We start from the raw sequence: 12,039 nt of genomic DNA, 5'->3' as shown, positions 1-12,039 counted from the left end.
AGATCACTGGGAAACACGACGACTTCCTCTCATCATACCCTGCTCTTTCAGGGCTAGATCACTGGGAAACATGACGACTTCCTCTCATCATACCCTGCTCTTTCAGGGCTAGATCACTGGGAAACATGACGACTTCCTCTCATCATACCCTGCTCTTTCAGGGCTAGATCACTGGGAAACATGACAAACTTCCTCTCATCATACCCTGCTCTTTCAGGGCTAGACCACTGGGAAACATGACAAAGGGCTTCCTGGGAAACATGACAAACTTCCTCTCATCATACCCTGCTCTTTCAGGGCTAGATCACTGGGAAACATGACGACTTCCTCTCATCATTCCCAGTGATCTAGCCCTGAAAGAGCAGGGTAACATGACTTCCTGCTTCTTATTGATCCCTTCCAGAACACCAGTATGCAGCTCACAGGAGGCTGGTGGCACCTTCATTAGGGAGGACGGCTCATAATAACGGCTGGAACAGAATAAACGGAAAGGTATCAAACTCATGAACTCATGGAATGAATGTGTCTGATACCATTCCATTCACTCCATTCCAGACGTTATTATGAGCCATCCTCCCCTCAGCAGCCTCCTGTGCTGCAGCCAGAGTTATAGAGCTGGCATAGTGGCATTGTGATGTTCTGCAAACCCATTCAAACAGCTGGGTTTCCTCCCTCCTACTCAGCAGCAGCAGTTTAACCGCTGTGCCCCAGCGCCCACCTAACAGCTCTGGAGCCAGGTGCAGCACTCGAGTCCATTACCTCCACTCCAGGCGGGGCCCACACCTTCCCACTGGGACGCCATTTTGGATCTAATTCTCACCAGTCACCTATCCAGCTGGTAGCTGCAGGCTTTAATCTAGTGAGCATCAGCGGCACAGTCCCATTACCTCCACTCCAGGCAGGGCCAAAACCTCTCCACTGGGCCACCATTTTGGATCTCCTCTCCTCTCCTACCCATCTGGCTACTGGAGGATATAGTCTAGTGGGTATCAATGGCACAGCTTGACAGAGGAGGGGATACAGGGATTCATTAACAGAGTCGTAGTAGAGGAGTAAATAATCAAAACAGAGTTAGTTTGTAATAGAAAGTCAACGTAGTGGAGGATACATGGACTAAGGGATATCTGACCTTCACATTAAGAGAAGACTGTCATGTCAGTGTCACTCATTAACTTGCTGACCTGATAAGAGCTACTCTCTGCTTCCGGCAACATAGTTTATCACGTCCCAAATTCTGCAAGGCCTTGGACGGGCACCGTTACTTCTTGACCAGATGGACCGTGTAGCATCCTGTCCAAACCCAGCCACAGTAAGTCTACTTAGCAATCCCAAATGGCAACCTGCACCCTGTATAATGCACTACTTTAGACCAGGGCTTGTGGGCTCTGGTTAAAAAGTAGTGCACGACGTACGGAATAGGGTGCATTTTGGGACACAGTCGGCGTATCAGCTAAGGAAGCAGATTAACAAGGTTCTGTGAGAAACTAGCCAATCAGTATCTGTACTGCATTGAATACTAATGTGACCCATTTCTCATGTGTTTTTCCTGACTAAAATGGGCTTAGCCCAACCTGTTCCTCTGTTATGCCTCAGGTGGATACGAGATCACAACAGAAGGATTGGTCACACAAATAAAAGAGAAAAAACGCCGTAGCCGAGTTACATCATGTTAATGACATCATTTCCTTGGTACATTTTGATCTGGACAGAAATAAATAAAAATCGCCAAGACGGGGGAAATGAGGCCGCCCCTCGTCCAGACGGGGGGAGATGAGGCCGCCCCTCGTCCAGACGGGGGGAGATGAGGCCGCCCCTCGTCCAGACGGGGGGAGATGAGGCCGCCCCTCGTCCAGACGGGGGGAGATGAGGCCGCCCCTCGTCCAGACGGGGGGAGATGAGGCCGCCCCTCGTCCAGACGGGGGGAGATGAGGCCGCTCCTCGTCCAGACGGGGGGAGATGAGGCCGCTCCTCGTCCAGACGGGGGGAGATGAGGCCGCTCCTCGTCCAGACGGGGGGAAATGAGTAGCATGGTACCCAATATGGAAATGAACCTACTGTACACAAGCTCAACAACGAGTAGCATGGTACCCAATATGGAAATGAACCTACTGTACACAAGCTCAACAACAAGTAGCATGGTACCCAATATGGAAATGAACCTACTGTACACAAGCTCAACAACAAGTAGCATGGTACCCAATATGGAAATGAACCTACTGTACACAAGCTCAACAACAAGTAGCATGGTACCCAATATGGAAATGAACCTACTGTACACAAGCTCAACAACAAGTAGCATGGTACCCAATATGGAAATGAACCTACTGTACACAAGCTCAACAACAAGTAGCATGGTACCCAATATGGAAATGAACCTACTGTACACAAGCTCAACAACAAGTAGCATGGTACCCAATATGGAAATGAACCTACTGTACACAAGCTCAACAACAAGTAGCATGGTACCCAATATGGAAATGAACCTACTGTACACAAGCTCAACAACAAGTAGCATGGTACCCAATATGGAAATGAACCTACTGTACACAAGCTCAACAACAAGTAGCCCGGTACCCAATATGGAAATGAACCTACTGTACACAAGCTCAACAACAAGTAGCCCGGTACCCAATATGGAAATGAACCTACTGTACACAAGCTCAACAACAAGTAGCCCGGTACCCAATATGGAAATGAACCTACTGTACACAAGCTCAACAACAAGTAGCCCGGTACCCAATATGGAAATTAACCTACTGTACACAGGCTCAACAACAAGTAGCCCGGTACCCAATATGGAAATGAACCTACTGTACACAAGCTCAACAACAAGTAGCCCGGTACCCAAACATAACTAATATTGTTATAGTCAAGGACAGTCAGTATTTGGTGCTGTAACTGACAGAGCTCAGAGGTGCCACATTCATGGCTGTGTTGTTGTTATGGTTGTTTGTGGACAGATTTTAGAATCTGGGTCTGGGTCAGGGGACCACAGGGGCCCAGAAGAGCAGAGGAGAGGTGTAAGTAACAGCTGTAACACAGTGGGAGGAGGAATCAGAAGTAGTCCCATCCCAGAGAGAATGAACAGAAACTAGATCAGGGCCATGTAACTGGTGAGGACAGAGCACTGAGCAGTCACCTAACCTCTGCCTGTCTTCCTGGGAACATCCCCTAGCCAACTAGTTTAGGCCAAGACCATATGACTCCGGTAAAGAAACTAGTGCACTTTATAGGGAGTCATTGGGACACAGAATATGTCTGACCTGCCTGAACTGCTCTACAAATGAAAACAGGCTAGATCAAGTCCCAGGCCCTCCCATATGGGAAGTTAACGACCCCTGAAACTAGAGGATAGTGCAACACATCACGTGAAACCCATTCATTAATAACAAATGAGTTATTCAGTCTCCAGACGACGTGGTCAGATATCCCTCCTCTGTAACAAGGCTGGCCAGACTAACAAGGAGTCCTCTGGGCAAGCTGCCTTCTGGCAACAGATAAACCACCATGGGAGTATTCATCAAGGCCTCAGAGACTTCCAGAGGGGTTTTAGAGAGAGTAGTTAAGACAGGGAAGGTAGTAGTGTGGACAGAGGGGTTTTAGAGAGAGTAGTTAAGACAGGGAAGGCAGTAGTGTGGTCAGAGGGTTTTTAGAGAGAGTAGTTAAGACAGGGAAGGCAGTAGTGTGGACAGAGGGTTTTTAGAGAGAGTAGTTAAGACAGGGAAGGCAGTAGTGTGGACAGAGGGGATTTAGAGAGAGTAGTTAAGACAGGGAAGGCAGTAGTGTGGACAGAGGGGATTTAGAGAGAGTAGTTAAGACAGGGAAGGCAGTAGTGTGGACAGAGGGGTTTTAGAGAGAGTAGTTAAGACAGGGAAGGCAGTAGTGTGGTCAGAGGGGTTTTAGAGTAGTTAAGACAGGGAAGGCAGTAGTGTGGACATCTCTATTGTCAAGAGATAGAAGAACAAAGCAATGCATAGGCCACTACACCAAAGAAATAGCATCTCATTCCAGTAGGGGTGTAACGAGTACCAGCACCGTGACAAAACAATGCCTGATCTTCCACGGCAAAAAGAACCAAGCAGAAAACCAAGGTGATTCTGGGTGACGCCATAACGGGTGCTCGTCACGGGGAGGCAGGTGGGGTTAGGGGGAGGCAGGGGAGGCGGCAGGTGGGGTTAGGGGAGGCGGCAGGTGGGGTTAGGGGAGGCGGCAGGTGGGGTTAGGGGAGGCGGCAGGTGGGGTTAGGGGAGGCGGCAGGTGGGGTTAGGGGAGAGGCGGCAGGTGGGGTTAGGGGGAGGCGGCAGGTGGGGTTAGGGGAGGCGGCAGGTAGGGTTAGGGAGGCGGCAGGTGGGGTTAGGGGGAGGCAGCAGGTAGGGTTAGGGGAGGCAGGCAGGTAGGGTTAGGGGAGGCAGCAGGTAGGGTTAGGGGAGGCGGCAGGTAGGGGGGGAGGCGGCAGGGGGTTAGAGAGGCGGCAGGTAGGGTTAGGGGAGGCGGCAGGTAGGGTTAGGGGAGGCGGCAGGTAGGGTTAGGGGAGGCGGCAGGTAGGGTTAGGGGGCGGCAGGTAGGGTTAGGGGGAGGCGGCAGGTGGGGTTAGGGGGAGGCGGCAGGTGGGGTTAGGGGAGGCGGCAGGTAGGGTTAGGGGAGGCGGCAGGTGGGGTTAGGGGAGGCGGCAGGTGGGGTTAGGGGAGGCGGCAGGTGGGGTTAGGGGAGGCGGCAGGTGGGGTTAGGGGGAGGCGGCAGGTGGGGTTAGGGGGAGGCGGCAGGTGGGGTTAGGGGAGGCGGCAGGTGGGGTTAGGGGGAGGCAGCAGGTAGGGTTAGGGGAGGCAGCAGGTAGGGTTAGGGGAGGCAGCAGGTAGGGTTAGGGGAGGCGGCAGGTAGGGTTAGGGGAGGCAGCAGGTAGGGTTAGGGGAGGCAGCAGGTAGGGTTAGGGGAGGCAGCAGGTAGGGTTAGGGGAGGCAGCAGGTAGGGTTAGGGGAGGCAGCAGGTAGCCTCGCGGTTAAGAGCGTTGGGCCAGTAACAGAAAGGTCTCTGGTTTGAATCCTCGAGCCGGCAGGGTTCTGTCGTTGAGCAGGGCCGTTACCCTCAACAACAACTGCTCCCCAGGCAGCGCTGACGTGGATTAAGCCTCCCCCCTCTGATTCAGAGGGTTAAATGAGGAAGACACATTTCAGTTGATGACATTCAGTTGTACAACTGACTAGGTCTCCCCTTTCAACATCAGGAATGCTTTCCTCAGGAAACAGAGTCTGCTTCATGTTTTGTTTCCTCTGAGGATGGCGATAGTGGTATCCTGACAACCCTACATTCTAGTTCTGTGGCAACACACAGGAGTGGTGAATCTGGTGCGAGAGCAGTATGAACTGGAGTGGTGATTCTGGTGCGAGAGCAGTATGAACTGGAGTGGTGAATCTGGTGCGAGAGCAGTATGAACTGGAGTGGTGAATCTGGTGCGAGAGCAGTATGAACTGGAGTGGTGAATCTGGTGCGAGAGCAGTATGAACTGGAGTGGTGAATGTGGTGCGAGAGCAGTATGAAATGGAGTGGTGAATCTGGTGCGAGAGCAGTATGAACTGGAGTGGTGAATCTGGTGCGAGAGCAGTATGAAATGGAGTGGTGAATCTGGTGCGAGAGCAGTATGAACTCCCCATCTATTCCACTAGAGAAAGGAGGACACAACCTGAAGACTACTTTACACCAGTGTCTTCTCTGTCCCTCTGTATCTACTCCACACTAGTATAGAGGACACCTTCCTTTAGGCTGACCTGCTCTGTCCCGACGTGCCCTGCTCTGCTCTGTCCCGACGTGCCCTGCTCTGCTCTGTCCCGACGTGCCCTGCTCTGCTCTGTCCCGACGTGCCCTGCTCTGCTCTGTCCCGACGTGCCCTGCTCTGCTCTGTCCCGACGTGCCCTGCTCTGCTCTGTCCCGGCGTGCCCTGCTCTGCTCTGTCCCGGCGTGCCCTGCTCTGCTCTGTCCGGGCGTGCCCTGCTCTGCTCTGTCACGACGTGCCCTGCTCTGCTCTGTCACGACGTGCCCTGCTCTGCTCTGTCACGACGTGCCCTGCTCTGCTCTGTCACGACGTGCCCTGCTCTGCTCTGTCACGACGTGCTCTGCTCTGCTCTGTCCCGACGTGCCCTGCTCTGTCCCGACGTGCCCTGCTCTGTCCCGACGTGCCCTGCTCTGTCCCGACGTGCCCTGCTCTGTCCCGACGTGCCCTGCTCTGCCTGTCCCGACGTGCCCTGCTCTGCTCTGTCCCGACGTGCCCTGCTCTGCTCTGTCCCGACGTGCCCTGCTCTGCTCTGTCCCGACGTGCCCTGCTCTGCTCTGTCCCGACGTGCCCTGCTCTGCTGTCCCGACGTGCTCTGCTCTGTCCCGACGTGCCCTGCTCTGCTCTGTCCCGACGTGCTCTGCTCTGTCCCGACGTGCTCTGCTCTGTCCCGACGTGCCCTGCTCTGCTCTGTCCCGACGTGCCTGCTCTGTCCCGACGTGCTCTGCTCTGTCCCGACGTGCTCTGCTCTGTCCCGACGTGCCCTGCTCTGCTCTGTCCCGACGTGCCCTGCCCGACTGCTCTGTCCCCGACGTGCCCTGCTCTGCTCTGTCCCTGCCCTGCTCTGCTCTGTCCCGACGTGCCCTGCTCTGCTCTGTCCCGACGTGCCCTGCTCTGCTCTGTCCCGACGTGCCCTGCTCTGCTCTGTCCCGACGTGCCCTGCTCTGTCCCGACGTGCCCTGCTCTGCTCTGTCCCGACGTGCCCTGCTCTGCTCTGTCCCGACGTGCCCTGCTCTGTCCCGACGTGCCCTGCTCTGTCCTGCTCTGTCCCGACGTGCCCTGCTCTGTCTGTCCCGACGTGCCCTGCTCTGCTCTCTGTCCCGACGTGCCCTGCTCTGCTCTGTCCCGACGTGCCCTGCTCTGCTCTGTCCCGACGTGCCCTGCTCTGCTCTGTCCCGACGTGCCCTGCTCTGCTCTGTCCCGACGTGCCCTGCTCTGCTCTGTCCCGACGTGCCCTGCTCTGCTCTGTCCCGACGTGCCCTGCTCTGTCCCGACGTGCCCTGCTCTGTCCCGACGTGCCCTGCTCTGTCCCGACGTGCCCTGCTCTGTCCTGACGTGCCCTGCTCTGCTCTGTCTCATTGACACTGATGACTATGACACCTATATACAGGGTCTGGTTAAATTGCCCCATTTGGCTGTGTGACAGGAGGCCGTTCCTTCGGTCAGGGTTCACTGAAGCACAGCTCCTGCCAGGGAGGCAGCTCAAGACACGCACCGCCGGTTGATTGACACACTAACAATGGTAGTGCACTGAACAGCCTGTGTTTATGGCTCTGCACAGAGGTGATGGGGATGCTGCTACAACAAGCTACACTATTCTACAGTATTCAGTTGTAGTGCTCCTTCCTGGCTGGTGTTGATTAGGAGTCCTGTGACTTAATATTTTCTGGTAATATATATTTGGTTTTACATCCAGCCCCAAGAGGTGCATGAAGGTACACATGAACAAAAGTGTGTGAACACCTGAAAGTCGAACATCTCATTCCCATCGCTGCCATAACGGCCTCCACTCTTCTGGGAAGGCTTTCCACTAGATGTTAGAACATTGCTGTGGGGGACTTGTGGCTGAATGGAAGCAAGAGCATTAGTGAGGTCAGGCACTGATGTTGGGTGATTAGGCCTAGCCTCCAGTCGACGGTCCAATTCATCCCAAAGGTGTTCAGTGGGGCTGAGGTCAGGGCTCTGTGCAGGACAGTCAAGTTCTTCCACATCAATCTTGACAAAGCATTTCTTTGGGCCTTCCCCAAACTGTTGCCACAAAGTTGGAAGCACAGAATCGTCTAGAATGTCATTGTATGCTGTAGTGTTAAGATTTCCTTTCACTGGAACTAATGGGTCAAGCCCGAACCATGAAAAACAGCCCCAGATCATTATTCCTCCTCCACCAAACTTTACAGCTGGCACTAGGCAGTCGGACAGGTAGCGCTCCGCTGGCATCAGTGTTAAACAAAACAAAATATATCTGTTTGAGATTCTTCAAAGAAGCCAACCTTTGCATTGACAGCTTTGGAAACTTTTGGCATTCTCTCAACCAGCTTAACCTGGAATGATTTTCCAACAGTGTTGAAAGAGTTCCCACATATTCTGAGCACTTGTTGGCTGCTTTTCCTTCCCTCTGCGGTCCAACTCATCCCAAACCATCTCAATTGGGTTGAGGTTGGGAAATTGTGGAGGCCAGGTCATCTGATGCAGCACTCCATCACTCTCCTTCTTGGTCAAATAGCCCTTAGACTGCCTGGCGATGTCTTGGGTCATTGTCCTGTTTAAATCTCAATTTGGACTCAACAGACAAAAGGACAGATTTCCACCGGTCTAATGTCCATTGCTCATGTTTCTTGGCCAAAGCAAGTCTCTTCTTCTTATTGGTGTCCTTTAGTAGTGTTTTCTTTGCAGCAATTCAACCATGAAGGCCTGATTCACACTGTCGCCTCTGAACAGTTGATGTTGAGATGTGTTCTCTTTGCTTATTTGATCTGTTCTTTTACCAAATAGGGCCATCTTCTGTATACCCCTCAACCTTGTCACAACACAACTGATTGTCTCAAATGCATTAAGGAAAGAAATTACACAAATTAACTTTTAGCAAGGTACACCTGTTAATTGAAATGTATTTGAGGTGACTACCTCATGAAGCTGGTTAAGAGAATGCCAAGTGTGCGCAAAGCTGTCATCAAGGCAAAGGGTGGCTACTTTGAAGACATTCAAATATTTTTTGATTTGTTTAACACTTTTTTGGTTACTACATGATTCCATATGTTATTTCATAGTTTTGATGTCTTTACTATTATTCTAGTATGTAGAAAATAGTACAAAATAAAGAAATCTCCTTGAATAAGTAGGTGTCCAAACGTTTGACTGGTTCTGTATACATTCTTGAATAGGGCTGTAACGTAACAAAATGTGGAAAAAGTCCAGGGGTCTGAATACTTTGAATGCACCGTATATCTAAACAAATATGCTTAATCCTCCAACGCCAACCCCACAGCAGCCCCCACCCACCCACCCCACAGCAGCCCCCACCCACCCACCCCCAGCAGCAGCAGCACCCCCACCCACCCCACCCACCCCACAGCAGCCCCCACCCCCCACCCCACCACCCCCCCACACCCACCCCACAGCAGCCCCCACCCACCCACCCCACAGCAGCCCCCACCCACCCCACAACAGCACCCCCACCCACCCACCCACCTCCACCCACCCCACAGCAGCCCCCACCCACCAGCCACCCAACAGCACCTCCACCCCCCACCCACCCCACAGCAGCCCCCCCCAGCAGCACCTCCACCCCCCCCACAGCAGCCCCCACCCACCCCCCCACAGCAGCCCCCACCCACCCACCCCACCCCACAGCAGCCCCCACCCACCCCAGCAGCACCTCCACCCACCCCCCACCCCCACAGCAGCACCTCCACCCCCCCACAGCAGCCCCCCACCCACCCCACAGCAGCACCTCCACCCCCCACAGCCCCCAACCCACCCCACCTCCAGCACCTCCACCCCCACCCCACAGCAGCAAACAAAGACCCCCAAAAACATTGTTGAATCCTTTTAGGCATGAATAATTTAATTCGACCCTTATCTAAAAACATTTATTATTTTGTCATTACCGATAACACTGAGGAAATCAGACAGCATCACCGGAGGTCAGGGGCCGTGTCAACTACACATCAATCACCATTCTGATTGCTGTCAGTCTTCAGTTTGCTAAATTACAGATTCAGACTGACTCAAACAACCCAAATTCATAACAAACAGTGTTCATTGGAATATGAAAACAGAATGGGGCCTAAATGCATTAAATCCACAGCTGGACATCCTGGACAAAAACACAGAGTTGGGCTGAAGAAAAGTTTGCTAATTTAGAGTAGGTATACTCTTCCCAATAGCTATTTAATTTCAGTCAAGACCTCCAAATCACCACCTGCAACCAAAACAATACCTTTCCCTGAGTGTCAATGCAGATAAATAGCTGGTAGATTTTGTAACAGAGAGTCATGAGTCTTTGTCCTTTAGCTACACCGTCATGTAATACCACAGGATGTAGCTACTCCTGAAAAGTCCTCTCTCTCCAGACCAAGAATAACACAGGCTAATGTTTTGTACTCAGATTGTAGAGACTACTGGATGAACTGACGGGATGGGGGAAATCATCATATTATCGTGTAGGTATTGTGTGTGTTGAGTAGCTAACGACGTGGCTTGGAAGTTGCCTTAAATAGCTACTGTGTTGTCAAAGTACCAGCAGGCTACTATGGCTATCAACTCATGCAACTAGTCAGGTGTAACTGGCAAACATTCAATGGACCACGATGAGTTTAGGCTGAAGTTTGATTTACATTCTCCTCGAACTGGACAACTAGGAAGAAGTAGTTAATTCACTGGTTAGATAAAGTTGGATGAATAAACACTTCGGTTGTTAAGTTATATGGATTAGCAAAAGTCGGCTAACTAGAAACACTGGAACTAAATTAGACATAAAAATCATACGAGGTACCGTTAGCTGAACACAACCAAAACATCATGATAAGCGACAATAACTACATGTATAGGCCAGATATTTGTGGATGTTTGAACAGTGAACATTGTAAAGGTTAGCTGCTCGCTAAACAGAGAAAACATAGCAGGCTAACAAGCTAACCAAAATACGCGCTAGTTGGTTTGACTTGAATAGCTCATTGAAAACTGTGACTTAGCTATCTATACCTGTAATGAAATGCCCTCCATAAAAACGGGATAAATCAGCTGGCTTGTAAGACATCAGTAGGACTCAATGTTCAAACCTTGGGATAACTATTTGACTACAGCAGAGGGGGAGGGCTGCTGTGCGGACTGGGCCTGCAATATCTTGGTTCTCTGTCGCTCTCAATTTGTACAGACAAAAAACAAAAACGATAACGCCAAATGTCGGATTGCACCTCGACCACTGGCCCAATTTCCCTCAAACCGGGGTCGCTGGGTGCCAAAATAATACCGGTTTGACATGCAACGCTTCCATGGTGGAGCATCGTGGATATTTTTGAAGGAAAAAACAGAGGGAAAATAAACTCACCGCATTAATTTCTCTTCTCCTCGCAGATCCAAGATGGCTGTGTACTCTAACATCGAGGATGCTGGGTATACAGCCTTTACCCTCTGACCCTGCCTCAACCTCCAAAGGCATCTCCTGTAGCTGTTGCCGTGTTGGGCGGGTGCTCTTTCTGCTTCTGTTGCCACCGAAGCATCGTCTCCCTCGCTTCATGTTTCTCTCTAAACAGACCGTGAAACATCTTCCGTGACCGAGCATGATCTATATAGACATTGAAGACGTGAATTGTGACGTGGCCTATGAAATGGCATTAGAAATATGACACATTAAATGTAAATAATTGTTTTCATCCCCCCCATCTTCCTTTCATCACAGAACCTCACTGTTTTGTCATTTGTTGCAGACAAAATTATACACATGTAATTGAACAATTTGATAGTGTGCTAATTGGAATTCATTCTCAGTTGCAGGGGTCATGGGCTAAAAAGTGATGATGATTGTGATGATGATATGGAGACACTGTCCCAATCAATCACATTTTGGAATATAGTTTAAAATGATATTGAAGTGATATGACTAACTTTAATGTGCAAAGATGCCCAACCATGTTGTATGTATTGTATGTTTTCTTTGACAGACAACCACCATTTTCCTCACCATTCCGTGTTTATCCTCTTTTAATCTGACAGTTTTCAGGTTATAAATAAAAGACAATGCTCTTTTGAGGCAACAAGAGATGTTAATAGATGAGCCAGTGTTATTACCACTCCGGCTCACTCACTCATAGCTCAACCTCCACAGAACATTACATATACCGCAAAACAAATATTTCATTCAATCTTCTTTTTCTGCTTTTATGGGAAATACAAGGTCACGGTAAATATTGCATGATGAATCTCACATATGTGTCAATGTAATATGGAGATCAGTTGCGTTTCTACATGTGCAGTGTCATTCATTGATTTATGGC

The 12,039-nt window shown here is 50.8% G+C and overlaps 1 protein-coding gene and 1 long non-coding RNA gene across 4 annotated transcripts in view; one reads left to right on the top strand and one right to left on the bottom strand.

Annotated features, from left to right (window-relative positions):
• The window catches only part of LOC115120619 (CCR4-NOT transcription complex subunit 2-like), a 142,395-nt gene extending 131,113 nt beyond the window's left edge, over positions 1–11,282 (bottom strand). For 2 of the 3 annotated variants that reach the window (XR_010464499.1, XM_065021313.1), the window contains exon 1: positions 11,094–11,282. Coding sequence is in view for 2 of the 3 variants with exons in the window: in XM_065021313.1 (XP_064877385.1) it covers positions 11,094–11,282 (189 nt within the window). In the remaining variant the exon portion in view is untranslated. Of the gene's footprint in view, positions 1–10,747; positions 11,002–11,093 lie in introns of those variants that run through there. The other variant, XM_065021314.1, reaches the window with a different exon arrangement.
• On the top strand, positions 10,063–11,804 carry LOC115118000 (uncharacterized). The gene is made up of 2 exons (XR_003861769.1): positions 10,063–10,206; positions 11,120–11,804. It is a non-coding gene; the product is annotated as an uncharacterized LOC115118000 (long non-coding RNA).
• Positions 11,805–12,039: the final 235 nt, after the last annotated feature.

Source organism: Oncorhynchus nerka, linkage group LG8 (genome assembly GCF_034236695.1).
Source record: "Oncorhynchus nerka isolate Pitt River linkage group LG8, Oner_Uvic_2.0, whole genome shotgun sequence".
Classification (NCBI taxonomy): Eukaryota; Metazoa; Chordata; class Actinopteri; order Salmoniformes; family Salmonidae; genus Oncorhynchus; species Oncorhynchus nerka.
This window is presented reverse-complemented; position numbering and strand designations above follow the sequence as displayed.